The sequence below is a fragment of the Schistocerca americana genome, chromosome 7 (assembly GCF_021461395.2).
Source record: "Schistocerca americana isolate TAMUIC-IGC-003095 chromosome 7, iqSchAmer2.1, whole genome shotgun sequence".
Classification (NCBI taxonomy): Eukaryota; Metazoa; Arthropoda; class Insecta; order Orthoptera; family Acrididae; genus Schistocerca; species Schistocerca americana.
In genome coordinates, this window is record NC_060125.1 from 159,923,923 (window position 1) to 159,942,033 (window position 18,111).

The 18,111-nt window shown below is 40.6% G+C and overlaps 1 protein-coding gene across 3 annotated transcripts in view; it reads right to left on the minus strand.

Moving 5' to 3' along the window:
• Nucleotides 1-18,111, minus strand: part of LOC124621988 (survival motor neuron protein) — a 147,975-nt gene that overhangs the window by 87,179 nt on the left and 42,685 nt on the right. For all 3 annotated transcript variants that reach the window (XM_047147528.1, XM_047147530.1, XM_047147529.1), the window contains one exon: nt 3,279-3,512. In XM_047147528.1, coding sequence (XP_047003484.1) covers nt 3,279-3,512 — 234 coding nt within the window. The remainder of the gene's footprint in view (nt 1-3,278; nt 3,513-18,111) is intronic.

The window sequence follows — 18,111 nt, forward strand, 5'->3', positions numbered from 1 at the left end:
CTGTGCTGGTCATGTGGGACTTTTCCCGAAATTAGACCACTTAGCATGGAATAGAATACTATAGAACACAAGGCAGTTCAAAAATGACTTAAAATGAGTACAAATCGAACAATGGTAAGTCCAGGATGGAATATAACAATATTATGAGAAGGAAAGTTGCTACTCACCATGTAGCGGAGATGCTGAGTCGCAGGCAGGCAGAACAAAAAGAGTTTCACACTTAAAGCTTTCAGCCAATGGCCTTTGTCAACAATTGACTGCAACTGGTTGCAGTTTATTGGCCGAAAGCTGTAAGTGTGAAACTCTTTGTTGTGCCTATCTGCGACTCAGTAACTCCACTATATGGTGAGTAGCAGCTTTCCTTCTCATAATATTGTTAAAATGAGTACAAATATCTGGCTCTTTAAGAACAGTAAGTCATCATATGATGGGAGGGAGTGAGCTTGCCAAAGTAAACGCCAATCTCTTCGAGAATAGTTTTTGAAAGGGATTAGTCAATGTAGACGACAAAACATACCTGTCAAAGGTTTTATGTTTGAAGAAAATACTCAATCATTCACTATTAGTCTGGACACTGAAGGCTTCTTCACCAGTGAGCAGCGACTAACTAACTTTAAAAATGACAGAACTGCTTCGAAAAGATTTCTGGAGTAAGTGCAGCCTTTGAAGACACAGTCTGTATGGCTTGGAAAAATGAACTAGCAAGCCTGGTGGCACATTAAAATCCATGAAAAGTGTTCTATACTGATGAAACAGGGCTGTTTTTTCTTTAAGCATACTGATCAAATACATTTGTAAACAGAAGAGTCATGAGGAGAATCACAGAAAAGAAAAAGTAATGCTGTTGCTTACAGTGAACATGGTAAAGTACCAGAACTAGAACCCATCTAGAGCAAAAGCTGCTAAGACTTGATGTTACAAGGGTATCTAATGGTTTCCTGTGTCTTATTACTCGAACACAAAGGTATGGATGCCAACAGAATTATTCAATACATAGCTGTTTGAGCCAGGTCAAAGACATGGAAAAATAAAAATTATTTTCTGGACAACTGCACAGTTCACAATAATTCACCACCTCTAGATAAAATGAGACCTCATTTTTCCCCCGTGAACACCACCATTTTGAAAGTACAACCACTTGAATAGGGATTTTTGAAACTTTATACTGCAAAACAATTGAGACTTAACTGCAGTGATGATTGAGGACCAGCATGACAGTTTTAACTGATAAAGCTTGGGAAAAGTTACACTGGTGATGATTCTGAACTGTTTTCAGGAATGTGGGATTCACCAAAAAGCCACAGACTCAACAGCAATGACAGGAAAGCAGAGAAATATATACTGATTTTCACAATATCTGGAGGCCCTCTTTCTGTCTGTCTGAGGAGAAAAAAATAAATTGATTTTGCACATCTGGGCGATCAGGTGATGATCATGATGGGGGGGAGGGGAGGCAGAGGGGGAGGGGGGAGAGGGAGGGCTGCTCATACATAACTCAAAGGGGGCAAAGTTGTCACTGGAAACATAGTGTCGGTGACAAATCAAATTTCTTCCAACTGCAGTTCTAGTTGTTACTTCCTGCTTCCCTTTGTAAGAACTACAAATGTTATTTAAATTAAAGCATTACTTTCTACTACTGTCTTAGAGGATAGTCTAGATAAGAACTATTTTCAATTGCACTTTGATCAGCCCAACTTTTGTAAAACTCTAAACTATTTGAACTTTTTCTGGTCTCCCCCAAATTCTGAATTCATGGAAGCTGACTGTTTATAAAAATTATAGAAAATATCAAAAGGAAAGACACTACTCACCACACAGCAGAGATGTTGAGTCACAGATAGGCACAACAAAAAGACAGACACATTCGTACATAACAAAAAGACAGTCACATGTAAAGCTTTCGGCCAGTAAACCCTTTGTCAAAAATAGACACACATCTGTATTCTCAGGCAACTGGGCCACACTGCAAGCAGGAGCACCAGTGCATGATGGGAGTGGCAACTGAGTGGAGGTATAGAGGAGGCTGAGGTGGGACGGTAGGGTAGGGGTGGCGGACAGTGAAGTGCTGCATGCTAGACGGAGGGCAGGCAAGAGGTGGGGAAGGGGGAAGGAGTAACGAAGAAGGAGGGAAGTAAAAAGACTGGATGCAATGGTGGAGTGAGGGCTGTTTAGTGCTGGAGTGGGAACAGGGAAGGGGCCGCATGGGTGAGGAAAATGATCAACGGAGGTTGAAGCCAGGAGGGTTACGGGAATGTAGGATATATTGCAGGAAGAGTTCCCACCAATGCAATTCAGAAAAGCTGGTGTTGGTGGGAAGGATCCATATGGCACAGGTGGCGAAGCAGTCATTGAAATCAAGGATGTCATATTCGGCAGCGTGCTCAGCTATATGGTTTGTCGGTCGCCATTCATGCGGGCAGACAGTTGTTGGTTGTCATTCCCACATAGAATGCAGCACAGTGGTTGCAGTCTAGCTTGTAGGGCATGACAACCAACAAGCTATCTGCCCGCATGAATGGCGGCAGACAAACTGTGGCCAAGAAACAAGTGGACTACCCTGTTGCTGAGCACGCTGACAAACACAAAATCCTTCATTTCAATGACAGCTTCACAGTTGTGCTATATGGATCCCTCTCACCAACACCAGCTTTTCTGAATTGCACAGGTGGGAACTCTCCCTCCAATACCTCCTATGTTCCCGTAACCTTCCTGGCCTCAACTTTCGTTAGTCATTGTCCTCACTCATCCCAGCCCCTTTCCTGTTCCCATTCCAAGACCACACAGTCCTCATTCCACCATCACACCCAGTCTTTCTACTTCTCTCCTTTTCCGCTCCCCCCCCCCCCCCCCCGCCCCTCTCTCCCTACCTCTTGCCTGCCTCCCGTCTAACCTGCAGCACTTCACTGTCCACCACCCCTACCCCACTATCCCTCCCCCCTCCCCCCCCAACCTCCTCATCACCTCCACCCAGTTGCCACTCCCATCATGCACTGGTGCTGCTACTCCCAGTGTGGCTCAGTTGCCTAAGACTACTGTGTGTGTGTGTGTGTGTGTGTGTGTGTGTGTGTGTGTGTGTGTGTGTGTGTATTTTTGACAAAGGCCTTACTGGCAGAAAGCTTTATTTGTTACAGTCATTTTGTTGCACCTATCGGCGACTTAGCATTTCCGCTACATGGTGAGTAGCAACTTTCCCTTTTCGTAATAATTTTACATTCCATCCTGGATTTTCCACTGATAGAAAATATCAACATCGTCACTTAACATAATACCAACTGCACCTTTCTTTTGTTGCCTTTCTTTGACTTTTTGCTTGCCACAGTTTGCCCAACACCACTTTCAAGTTGTTCTGGTAAATCTAAGCCATTTTCAAGAGGTTGTTCTCCACGTGCAATCATACGAGCAGCTATTCTGTATTTTGCTGCAAGTGAAGCTTCTTCAAATGCGTCAACCAGTGCTCGATCATCCCACGAGTTATTATCTGTTGCTGAACTGCTTTCTTCGGTGTCACTTCCCTGCAACAAAGTATGAGAAATAATTAGCATTACCATTACTTGTCCTACCAAAGTTGTAATATGACCTTTAGTTACAAGCATTTTAGAACACAATGATAAGTAAATGTCACACAAAAATTTATTTTATTGGAAAAGCCATCTCATCCACTATACAAATGTCCCAGGAGGAATAGTCAAATATTCAGTGGTATGGGAGGAATGATAATTCTAATCAAAGAAGTCTAGTAAATACAGGCTCTAAAATTTATACCTTAAGAACCAAGAGTACTTTTTCCATCGTTTTTACCTCGAAACCTGTCTTCTACTAAAGAAGTGCTAATAGCTTTTAAGGTATCCATTCTAGAGTCCATGTTTACTATAGTTTTTGCTTCGGATGATCGTTCCTGTTGATCCTAAATATTTACCATTCCTCCTGAGACGCTGTACAGTACCCCAGAGGTGTGCTAGTCCAACTATCTTTGTGACAAGACAGAAGGACAAATGAAGCAGTGAGAGGGGAACAGCGTGCAAAAAGAAGAACAAAGAGAACACTAAAACTAATATGGCCAGAAACTGATACAAAGAGAGGGAACTGTGAAATAACATGATTAATGTTTATAAACTGAAGTTAGGTTTGACTGACAAGTTATATGACATAAACAATATTTGTATCCACCATATTACGACAGAAGGTCAAAAAGTAAAGCGACTTGCAATTTCTTCCATAGGGCTTGGTAATACTGCTAGTATCCAGGGCTGGGGTATTGTCATCTGCAACAATTCTATACAATATGTCACTCATTTCTGTGTTAGTCATCATATTGTAGCAGACTGTGAAACACGGCAGCTCCATTGTCGATCTACACCGAGGAGGAAATGAGGACAGTTACCTGCTTTATGTTTGCGGGAGATGTTAAACCTGCAGAAATTATTTGTCGAATGCAACCAGAGTATGGGGAAAGCTGTTTATCATGAAGCAAAATCTACAAATGGATAGAGCACTCCAAACAGGGAAGAACTTTTCTATGTAATGAGGAAAAACATCGTGCAGGCCACTGACAACTACATAGGACAATGTAGAAGTCTCAAAAGGTATGGTGATTGAAAACAGGTGAATCACAATGGAAGAAATCGGTAATACTTTACATACAAGTCATGGTTTAGCATATTCCGTCTTTCATGACAGGCTAAATTTTCAGAAAATGTGTGCGAACTGGGTACCAAAAGAATCATCAGTGCAGTACAAGCTGCAAACGAAGATGTGATAGCCGTTTATTTCACACCAAGAGGGGAAACTGAACAGTGAGAACTACCAAGATGTGTTGAGAACTAAACTAACCTACAATCAGATCCAAATTGATGTGTCGCTCACATCAACATAGGGAAAAGACTGATCAAAGTTTAAAAAAGTTTAGTGACAATAAAACAAACATCTGCTGCCACAATAGCAAAATCACAATTACAACATTTCACAGATATGGAGGCTTGACACTACGGTGATTCTAGAGTTTGACAAAGTAACACAATTAGGATCTTCACAGACAAATACGCTTGTATGGAAAATGTTCTAAGTGTGATGAAGCTGTCCTGAAAAAACATAAGCATATAAACAGAAAAGTCTATCCCAGATACAGTCCGACTGCACAATGGAAACTACGACAAATGCTGAATGCAATGGCATCGGTCCCTATGATGGACTTCGAGAGCATCTCAAGACGATGGGGTGAGTAGCATCTGCCCAGGGGCTAGGAGAGGCTCTCTAAGCTGGAAGAACTGACCTGTGCCGCTATGGTGCCTACCTTCATAGCAGCCAGCAGTGGAAAACTTGCAGTTTATTTTCTGGCCACATGTGTGGCGGACAAGAATAGGTTCCTTGAAACTGGATGCCTCTACTAGCACTGGCCCCACCACCGTTACAGCAACGGGGTGAGTTTGTGATACTGAGGTGCGCTGAGGCTATGTATGCTGGACGTGAGCCCCATTGTGCCTGCAAGGTTGTCAGTCACTTTCGTGAAGATCTCCAGAAGAGCACAAATGTCACAGAAAACTGTGAAGAAGTGTCATTCTGCAGCAAGGTACCTCTTGGCCACATTCTGCAAACAGACGGCCAAAACAATAAACGAGTTGGGATTCAAATTGCTGGAACACCCGCCGTACATTCCACACCTGGCTCCAAGAATTTCCACATGTTTGGACCACTGAAGGAACCACTCAGTGGAAGATGATTTGCAACCAATGCAGAAGTCCTTGATGCAGCTCCAAATTGGTTACAGGTGCAAACAAAAAACTTTTTCCAATGGAATCGGGAACATTGTGAAACATTAGACAAAATGCATTGAAATGCAGGGAGGTTACGTAGAAAAATAATGTGTTTCAATTTTCTATCATTATAGTAAATATTCCTTTTCACTAAGGTCCCTTCACGTTTTGACCTCCTCTCATACGTAACAGTACAAGCAGCTAACGACATAACTGGAGAGAACTTGTCTACAATGTGGTGATGCATCTAAGTAATTCAACAATAAAACAGCAGTAACAACAGACACGAGAGATGTCTTGACACATCTGCAACTGAGAAAATCTTTTTCAGGGAGAGGGGGGGGGGGGGGGGGCCACTATATATTTAGAATCAGGGCAGTAAACAATATGGTTTTTCTTGTTCTTGCTGAAAATGAAGTATGTTCACTGAACTGAACAATGGAGCTTTTTTGCCACAGCAACTGTGGTCCATGGACATATACACGGACATATACAGGGTGGTCCATTGATCGTGACCAGGCCAAATATCTCACGAAATAAGCATCAAACGAAAAAACTACAAAGAACAAAACTTGTCTAGCTTGAAGGGGGAAACCAGATGGCGCTATGGTTGGCCCGCTAGATGGTGCTGCCATAGGTCAAATGGATATCAACTGCGTTTTTTTTAAATAGGATCCCCCATTTTTTATTACATATACGTGTAGTACATAAAGAAATATGAATGTTTTAGTTGGACCACTTGTTTCGCTTTGTGATAGATGGCGCTGTAATAGTCACAAACATATAGATCACAATTTTAGACGAACAGTTGGTAACAGGTAGGTTTTTTAAATTAAAATACACTACGTAGGTACGTTTGAACATTTTATTTCGGTTGTTCCAATGTCATACATGTACCTTTGTGAACTTATTTCTGAAAACACATGCTGTTACAGCGTGATTACCTGTAAATACCACATTAATGCAATAAATACTCAAAATGATGTCCGTCAACCTCAATGCATTTGGCAACGTAGTGACATTCCTCTCAACAGCGAGTAGTTCGCCTTCTGTAATGTTCGCACATGTATTAACAATGCGCCGACGCATGTTGTCAGGCGTTGTTGGTGGATCACAATAGCAAATATCCTTCAACTTTCCCCACAAAAAGAAATCCGGGTACATCAGATCCGGTGAATGTGCGGGCCATGGTATGGTGCTTCAACAACCAATCCACCTGTCATGAAATACGCTATTCAATACCACTTCAACCGCACGTGAGCTATGTGCCAGACATCCATCATGTTGGAAGTACATCGCCATTCTGTCATGCAGTGAAACATCTTGTAGTAACATTGGTAGAACATTACGTAGGGAATCAGCATACATTGCACCATTTTAGACTGCCATCGATAAAATGGTTGCCAATTATCCTTCCTCTCTCAATGTCGCACCATACAATAACCTGCCAAGATCGTTGATGTTTCAATTGTCGCAGCCTTCGTGGATTTTCTGTTGGCCAATAGTGCATATTGTGCCAGTTTATGTTATGGCTGTTGGTGAATGACACTTCGTCACTAAACAGAACGTGTGCAAAATATCTGTTATCGCCCCGTAATTTCTCTTGTGCCCAGTGGCAGAACTGTACACCGACGTTCAAAGTCGTCACCACGCAATTCCTGGTGCATAGAAATATGGTACAGATGTAACTGATGTTGATATAGGATTCTCAATGACGTTTTTGAGTTTCCTGATTCTTGCGCAATTTGTCTGCTACTGATGTGCGGATTAGCCACGACAGCAGCTAAAACACCTACTTGGGCATCATCATTTGCTGCAGGTCATGGTTGACATTTCACATGTGGCTGAACACTTCCTGTTTCGTTAAATAACTTAACTATCTGGCGAACGGTCCGGACACTTGGATGATGTCCAGGATACCGAGCAGCATACATAGCACACGACCGTTGGGCATTTTGATCACAATAGCCATACATCAACACAATATCAACCTTTTTCGCAATTGGTAAACAGTCCATTTTAACACAGGTAATGTATCAGGAAGAGAATACCGTCCACACTGGCGGAATGTTACGTGATACCAAGTACTTATACGTTTGTGACTATTACAGTGCCATCTATCACAAAGCGAAAAAAGTGGTCCAACTAAAATATTCATATGTCTTTACGTACTACATGAATATGCAATAAAAAAATGAGAGTTCGTCTTTAAAAAAACACAGTTGATATCCGTTTGACCTATAGCAGCGCCATCTAGCGGGCCAACTACAGTGCCATCTGGTTTCCCCCTTCAAGCTAGACGAGTTTTGTTCTTTATAATTTTTTTGTTTGATGCTTATTTTGAGAGATATTTGGCCCGGTCACTATCAATGGACCATCCTGTATTAGCAACATTTATTTATTTTTATATTAATTTAATTATTTATTTATTCACTCATTTGGGCCACCTGCGGACCATAATGCTTGTGTTTTGCTATGCTTTTGTCTACTAATTCTGGTGTCCTTGATGAAGTTTAATGGCTGTTTTTGTTAATACATTGAGCTTTTATGTTAGCACAGTAGTCCTTTATTTTCCTGCTCAGCTATTCTAGCATTTCTCAGAAAATTTTATTGTTGCAACATGGTTAACATCTATTAGGGATGTTACGAAGGGTCTGGTTTCAGTAGCTAACTGTTATTCAACCCCGTTCATAATAAGTCTTGCTTAATATGAAGTTCTGCAAGGTATTTATTAGCTTGATCCAACTCCTTTACCCTTGGCGGCTACTTTGATCTCTTAGGACAGCCTATGGAGCGTAGTGCGTACGTGGCCATAGGAAGCTACTTATCTTCTTTGATGTCATCAGTGAGGTTTTCTTGAAGTTGGGAGAGGGCGGTACAAACTTACTTGCGAACTTTACCACTTGGAAGGATCCTTGGCCCACTATCTTTTGCACAATATTCTCTTCTTGCAATTCGAGGGTCTTTGTTGGGGTCTTCCACATTAGGAATAAGCACTCTGGTGTATAGCTACTGTGTTATACTGTCTTCAATATTCATCAACAGATGTTTGAGATGTACATTTTTTTCTGGAAGCATAGTATGCCTTATCTAATTTGACTGTCCTTTGTTTGACAGCTCTCACTTCACTGAAATCATATGATCTGCATTCTCCAAGACACTTTATGGTTTTGGTTCTTTATGTACTTGGCAGCACTGGCTGACCGTTTTAGGGGCATCTTCAATATTGGTAATGATTTCTGTCTTTCTGGTATTGATCGGAGATCTGGTCCATTTCCTGTTGATTTTTCCAGGACACAGTTAAACAATATACACGTAATACACCTCCTTGCCTCAGAACCAATGTCAAAATTTAGGAGGAAGACATAGGCCAGCCCTCCAAGTGTAGCACAACCCCCACAGGTCTAACAATTGCCACGAGTTGAGCTCATTCCAAGGCACTCTTCCATCACCAGGGCGCTAGAAACTGTGGTGTGTGTGTGTGTGTGTGTGTGTGTGTGTGTGTGTGTGTGTGTGTGTGTGTGTGTGTGTGTGTGTGTGTGGGGCGGAGGGGGGGGGGGGGTCATGATAGTCACATGTGTGTTATGAAGAAAGTGACAAATCTGGGTATGACTAACCAAGATCTGTCATCTGGTCATCATAAAGCTGCAAAGCTATAGTAAAATCATAGAATTGTAATACCTATATAGCTGGTCACTGACAAAAATTGTATTGCACAACTAACTTTAAATACATGAAAATGTGTGTGTTGAGGACACGAGAGACATGCCACTCAACATTTAAGATATTCCTCACACTTTTGACAAAATGGGCAATAAATTGTTTATCTGAGTGGATAATCTTAAAGTTACCTGAGCCTGCAGAAAACATATATTGGGCAAGTTAGTAAACTGCATAAAAGGCAACTTGTCGATATATAAAAATAGAGAATATCATCATACATGAGTATTTACCCAAGTGTTTGCACGTGCTCTGTTTCAAAAAAATTAAATAATCCCAACATAAAATGTTACTTAATGAAATGAGCATTGGTTGAGTAAAAGTATACAAAAAAATTTTATCCACAAACATGCAGTTTGCAAACCAGTTACACAGAATCTGCGTGAATGCCAGCCACCCTGAGAATATATCAAAGTAACTCTTAACACTTCAAAGAGTTATCAAATAAGCCTGTTTTGTTACTTAATTTCATGTGGCCACCCAGTGTTTTTTTTTTATTGTGGTACTGTATCTTGCTCAACAGAAACTGTATGTAATGATATTTACGTAGTCAGTACTACATGGCCTTTGTAAACTACGAACTTAGTTTAAAATAATCATATTCGTAAACAACAGATAACATTACAAGTGAGTGGTAGTTTCTGCTATGATATGTTGTTGGTGTTTAATACCAATACTACAATAACACACACTGTTTTGAAAAAAATATTATTTAATAGACTAAACATAATGTATGTGTTATATTTCAGAGAGTACATTTCAGACACTGTTGATAGTATGTACTGAAAAATTGAATTTTAAAATCTTTGTAATGTTCTAAGTTTTTGGTGATAATCATTAAAGCTGCATATTAAAATGGGATATTGTTAGTGGACCAGACAAATGTTATGAGATGGTTTTTATCAGCCCAGGGAAATGACTAATCATTTAGAGAATATATTATTTATCTATTTGTACCCAAAACGTGACACTTTGATGTGATATGTAACATAAAATTATTCATATTTTATTATATCCGTGTTGTATGAAAAACTGGCATTATATTTCCCACTCAACAAATTATTCATTTTCAAAAACTCCAGCCACAAAACGCCTGGGAAATTTCAAACCCTAACAAAGTGTCTCATGCCCTCAATGTTTGACATACCTCCTGCACTGTGTTTTACATTGATATAATTTTGCAGGTACCTTCAGTGGTGTGTACTGATACTGTCTACGAACTTTGCAAATAGTGTAGGTAGTAATGAAAGTGAAATTAAGATATCATGTCTGATGCGTAAGTTTTACTGCACAAAATTATGTGTAAGGTTGGTTGGAAGTCATTAAGTGCGCTCATTCTCATATACTGGATTAATCAGTCCAGGTATTTGTGCACCATCAGTTATGCTGCCTCAATACAAACACACTGTTCCGAAGGGTAATACTTTTCTTACTGCATTAAAAGTTTTAAAAGAAGATTGCACCTCTTAACAAGAAGATGACAGCATTTAAAATTTTTAAATCTGTCAATTATATATATATAACCTGCAACAGGGATAGATGCCTAGTAATTCAGGTGACCTGCTGATGAAACTCTTATTCATAATACTACTGATATCAAAAATATGTTTTTACAACTGATAGTGAATAAAGACTGTCATTGTTTGTGAATTTATTTAGTCACAATTTTCAGCATATGTATAGCCTGTCTCCATAATGGAAGTAGTTCCTTCATTCAATGACTAACTTCTTCAATTTAAACTGAGAGATGTAATATATTCTTATGGAGAAATTTCAGACAAACTTAATAAAATAACTATGTACATTTTCTCACTGACTCTTGTCTTTGTCCATCTACTCTCATTGTGAGTGATACTTGCACTGATCTAGGTGTTACTGAAGAAACTTTAGTTTTACAAGCTTGTCAATGCATAGGAAATCACGGAATGTGACCAAATATTCCAAAAAATTAAAAATACACCTGTCCCACTGTCATAGGAAATATAGGTCAGATAACCAAACAAGGTGATAATTGTCATGTAGTTGGCAAATAAAACACAGCTGGTTACAATATATTGTACCAGAGGCAGTAGTACTTTCAGTCATTGGTTGATTATATTATCAGAGGAGGAAGCTGTGTGGCAATGGACAATTATGTACTCTTAAGCTGATAAGTATCATCACTTTTCACTAAGCAAAAGGTCTGCCATGGTCAGGATGTTGTTAGATACTTACAACCATTATTTTGCTCTCTGGCACATGATCCTGCTACTTGACAGTGAAATAGACTAGACGACTCTCCATTCAATCCTTATAACAGCTGTGGAGTACCCAACGCAAGATACAAATAAATGCCTCCTGCACACGACAGTATTAAATGTCAAAGAATTTGCAACAAAGTGCACAGGGTTTGAAGCACTCCTAGAAAGTACTGAAGCTAATGTAACACTAGGCTCAGAAAGCTCACTAAAACTTGAAGCTGACAGCAGTGAGATCTTTGGGGAAAATTTAAGCATAGCAGGATAGGGAAATGGAAGTAGTGTGAAGCTGCATGTGGGATTGTCTGGGCACAACACAGTATCAAGGGTGGCCAAAAAATTGTAATAAGACCCTTCTATTGATCACCAGATTCTCCTCCTGATATAACCAAAAAGTTTGGGGGAAACCTCAGTTCCCTTGTACATAACCTCCCTAATGATACTGTAATCTTTGGAGAAGAGACTTTCATCATCCAACAAACAATTGGGAAAACTACAGTTCTGTTAGTGGTAAGCATGATAAGATATCCTGTGAAACATTACTAGATGCTTTCTCTGAAAATCACCTAGAACTGACAGTTCACAACCCCACTCAAGATGGAAGTATATTAGATCTAATGGCAACAAACAGAACTGACATCCTTGAAGTCCACCTCAAAAGGGATATCACTGACCATGAGGCAGTTACTGTGACAATACTAAAACACAAAAGGTAACTATTGAAACTTTTAGCTCCAGACTGGATAATATACAGGAACTACTGCTCAAGTTTAAAACAATACTTGACTACGTACTGGATAGATATGTACCCAGCAGGGCAGTTCATAACAGGTGGATCCTCCATGGTTTACAGTCACTGTAAAGAAAGGTCTAAAGAAAGAGTACTGCATAATAGGTATACATACAATAAAGCATAGGCTCACAGAGAGAGGTATGTTGAATGAAATGCATTTGGCAGCAATGCATGAAGCCTTCAATGACTGCCATAGCAGAATACTAATGTCAAATTATCTTCCACAAATTCTGGTCATATGTAAAGGCTGTTAATGGCACCAAAGTTAGCATCCAGTCATTCACGGACAATACGAACTGAAGTTAAGAGTAGCAAAGCAAATATTTCTTTACAAAGATAAGCCCAGGACTATTGCCCCTACTTAATTCTCGTACCCTTGAAAAGATCAGTGAAATAGATATTAGTGTCAGTGGCATTGAGAAACAGCTGAAATCGTTAAAACTGAACAAAGCCCCAGGACCCCATGGATTCCCTATTAGGTTGTACACCCAATTTGTAGCTGAGTTAGCTGATCTGTTAACTACAATCTATTTTAGATCTCTCTAACAAGAAACTGTGCCCAGTAGTTTGAAGAAAGTACAAGTCACATCTGTCTACAAGCAGGTTAGCAGAAGTGACCCAAAAAACTGTCAAATATCCTTGACATCCATTTGTTGTAGAATCTTATGACATATTCTGAGCTCAAATATAATGGGGTAACATTAACAGAATGCCACCCAGCATGGATTCTGAAAACAGCTCACATGAAACACAACTCTCACTCTTCTCACACAACATCCTGAAACCCATAGATCAAGGCACTCGGGTTGACGCAGTAATTCTCAATTTCCAAAAGGCATTTGACTTGCACAAAATATGTAACTGGACTGAGTAACTTCAGATTTACCCCATGGAAGTGCGTTGGATCCTTTGCTATTCATGACATATATTAATAATCCTGCGTCAATGTTAATAGTAACCTCAGACTTTTTGCAGATGACACAGTCATTTGTTGTGAAGTACAGTTTGAATGAAGCTATACAAATATTCAGTCAGACCATGCCAATATTTCGAAGTGGTACACTGACTGGCAGCTTTCTTTCAATGGTAAAAAATGTAAAATTTTGTTCTTCACAAAACAAAACAAAAAACAGTGTCCTATGAATACAATATTAGTGAGTCACAGTTGAAAAAAACTTCAGTGTAGCACTTAGTAGGAACAAGAGGTGCAATGATCACATTCTCAGTCAGGGGTAAGGCAGATGGTAGACTTTTGTTGACTGGCAGAATACTAGGGAAATGCAATCAGTCTACAAAGCAGATTGCTTAAAAATAATTTGTGTGATCCATCCTAGAATATTGCTCAAGCATATGGGACCCATATCAAATAGGACTATCAGGGGATATTGAACACATACAGAGAATGGCACACAAATGGTCACAGGTTTGTTTGACCCACAGGAGAGTGTCACTGACATATAGAAAGAATTGAACTGGTGAACTCTATACAGACAGAAACTATTCTGAGAAAGTCTGTTAACGAAATTTCAGGAAATAGCTTTAAATGATGACTGTACGAATATACGAGGGATTATCTGCGTATTACTGGACACAGTTCGTGCGTTTTTGTCAAGGTCTACAGCAGATTTCTGTAGCGTGTGTCGATAGTCGTTTGTTTGCTTGTTTTGAAAACTAGTGACAGCTTGTTGACGTTAGTCAGCCAGTCAGTGCGGCAGTAGTAGCCAACCGAGACAGATGCATCAACAGTAACCGCTTTTGTGACACTTACGAGTTCCTAACCAGGATCGAATTTTATTATATCATCTGTGTGCTTTAATCGTTTAGTTTCTTGAGTTTATGCATGTAAATTTAATATCTAATAGCCACAGTTCTTGCGTTCTCGTCTGCATCAGAAAGTAAACCGATTTTGTGACATATTACAAGTTCCTAATCGGGGGCAAATTACTTAGTTTCACCCGAGTGCTTCGGTAGTTAGGTTTTTGAATATCTGCGTATTAGTAGACACAGTTTGTGCATTTTTGCCAGGGTCTACAGTAGAGATGTGCAGCACATGCCAATAGTCCGTTTATCTGAATAGTTTAGTTTTACATGGTCTTTAGTATGGACAGGGACTGTGATTGTTGTGTGCGGATGCGAGCCAAGTTGGTGACACTTCGTTCTCAGCTTCAGGCTGTGATGGCTTCGGTTACACAGCTTGAGGCTGCAGTGGATGGACGCAACTGTTGTGGGCTGGCCGTGGGGGTCCAACGGACGTTCAGCACATCAGAGTCCTCCGATCAGTCCTCACCTGTGGCCAACCCAGTTACTGCTCGCACTGAGGCTGACCCCTCACCTGTAGTCAAGGGGGAGGTCACCCCGGGGCGAAGCAAGCAGCAAAAGACTTCCCAGGTGGCCGCACGTAAAGCCTCCCTGGTTTGCCTGACAAGCAAGTTCCAGATGCTGTCTTTGGCCGACACTATCGCTGAGTCAGATGACATCGCCTATCCTGTTTCAGAGGAAACCACTCAGCCTGCAAGATCCAGGCAATCCCGCAGGGTGGGATTATTGGTAGTTGGGAGCTCCAACATTAGGTGCGTTATGAGGGCCCTTAGTGACTTGGCTGAACATAAGGGTAAGAAAACCAATGTGCACTCCATGTGCATACTGCGTGGAGTCATTCCAGATGTGGAAAGGGTCCTCCCAGATGCCATTAAGGGCACAGGGTGCAGCCAACTGTAGGTTGTTGTTCACATCAGTACCAATGATGTGTGTCACTTTGAATCAGAAGAGATTCTCTCTGGCTTCAAGCAGCTAACAGAAGTGGTAAAGGCTGCCAGTCTTGCTTGCAAGATGAAAGCAGAGCTGACTATTTGCAGCATAGTCGACAGGATAGATTGCAGACCTCTGGTACAGAGCCAAGTGGAGGGTCTGAACCAGGGGCTCTGACGGTTCTGCGACTGTGTAGGCTGCAGATTCCTCGACTTGCACCAAACGGTGGTTGGGTTTTGGGTTCCGCTGAATAGGTGAGGTGTCCACTATACGCAGGAGGCGGCTACACGGGTAGCAGGGGCTGTGTGGCGTGGACTGTGCGATTTTTTAGGTTAGAGGGTCTCAGGAAAACACAAGAAAGGCTTCAGTCACAAAGGGTGCAGGCTGAACACAGGAAGAACGTTGATACAGGAACCATTGGTATAACAGTTGTAAACTGTCGTAGCTGTGTTGGAAAAGTACCAGAGCTCCAAGTGCTAATAGAAAGCACTGATGCTCAAATCATTAGGCACTCAAAGCTGGCTGAAACAGATATAAGCTTAGCCGAAATTTTTGCGAAGAACCTAATGGTGTTCTGAAAGGATAGGCTAAACACGGTTGGCGGTGGCGTGTTTGTTGCTGTCAGAAGCAGTTTAACTTGTCGCGAAATTGAAGCAGATACTTCCTGCGAGTTAGAATGGGAAGAGGTCATTTTTGGCAACCGGAATAAAATAACAATTGGATCCTTTTACCTACCTCCCAATTCAGACGATACAGTTGCTGAAAGGTTCAAAGGAAACTTGAGTTTGATTTCAAACACGTACCCGACTCATACAATAATAGTTGGTGGCGACTTTAATTTACCCTCGATATGTTGGTGAAAATACATATTTAATTCCGGAGGTACGCATAAAATATCATCCGAAATTGTGCTAAACGCAATCTCTGAAAATTATTTCGAGCAGTTAGTTCATGAGCCCACGCGAATAGTAAACGGTTGTGAAAACACACTTTACCTCTTAGCAACAAATAATCCTGAGTTAATAACGAGCATCAAAACCGATTCAGGGATTAGTGAACACAGGGTTGTCATGGCGAGACTGAATACTGTAATCCCCAAATCCTCGAAAAATAAACGAAAAATATGCCTATTCAAAAAGCAGACAAAAATTCGCTTGACGCCTTCCTGAGAGACAATCTCCACTCATTCCAAATTAATAATATATGTAGACCAAATGTGGCTTAAATTCAAAGTAGTAGTATCGGCAGATATTGAGAGATTTATATCAAATTAACAAACGACGGAGCTGATCCTCCTTGGTACACAAAACGGATTAGAACACTGTTGCAGAAAAACGAAACAAACATGAAAAATTTAAAAAGACGCAAAATCCCCAAGACTGGCAATCTTTTACAGAAGCTCGAAATTTAGCGCGGACTTCAATGCGAGAGGCCTATAACAGTTTCCATAACGAAACTGTCTTGAAACCTGGCAGAAAATTCAGAGAGATTCTGGTCATATGTGAAGTATATTACCGGCAAGAAACAATCAATGCCTTCTCTGCGCAATACCAATGGAAATACTATCGACGACAGTGCTGCCAAAGCAGTGTTCCTAAACACAGCCTCCCGAAAATCCTTCACCAAAGAAGACGAAGTTAATATTCCAAAATTTGAATCGAGAACAGCTGCCAACGTGAGTAACGTAGAAGTAAATATCCTCAGATTATTGAAGCAACTTAAAGCAGTAACAGCAATTCTTCTGGTTAGACTGTATACCAATTAGGTTCCTTTCGGAGTATGCTGCTGCATTAGCTCCATACTTATATACAACCGTTCGCTCGACGAAAGATCCGTACCCAGTCAGGTGCACAGGTCACACCAATATTCAAGAAAGGTAGTAGGAGTAATCCACTAAATTACAGGCCCATATCGTTAACGTCGATACGCAGCAGGATTTTGGAACATATTTTGAGTTCGAATATTATGAATTATCTCGAAGAAAACTGTCTACTGACACACAGTCAACATGGGTTTAGAAAACATCGTTCCTGTGAAACACAACCAGCTCTTTATTCACATGAAGTGTTGAGTGCCATTGACAAGGGATTTGAGATGTATTCTGGATTTCCGAGTGACACTGTACCATAAAAGCGCCTCGTAATGAAATTGCGTGCTTATGGAATATTGTCTCAGTTATGTGACTGGATGTGTGATTTCCTGTCAGACAAGTCACAGTTCGTAGTAATTGACGGAAAGTCATCGAGTACAACAGAAGTGATTTCTGACATTCCCCAAGGTAGTGGTATAGGTCCTTTGCCGTTTCTTATCTATATAAACAATTTGGGAGACAATCTGAGCAGCTGTCTTCGGTTGTCTGCAGATGACGCTGCCGTTTATCAACTAATAAAGTCATCAGAAGGTCAAAACAAACTGCAAAACGATTTAGAAAAGATATCTGAATGGTGCGAAAAGTGTGAGTTCATCCACATGAGTGCTAAAAGGAACTAACTTCGGTTACACGATAAATCAGTCTAACCTACAAGCCGTGAATTCAACTAAATACATAGGTACTACAATTATTAACAACTTAAATTGGAAGGAACACATAGAAAATGTTGTGGGCAAGGCGAACCAAGGACTGCGATTTATTGGCAGGACACTTAGAAAATGTAACAGACCTGCTAAGGAGACTGCCTACACTACGCTTGTCCGTCCTCTCTTAGAATACTGCTGCGCGGTGTGGGATTCTTACCTGATAGGACTGACGGAGTACATCGAAAAAGTTCAAAGAATGGTAGCACGTTTTGTATTATCGCGAAATATGGGAGAGTGTGTCACAGGAATGATGCAGGATTTGGGCTGGAAATCATTAAAAGAAAGG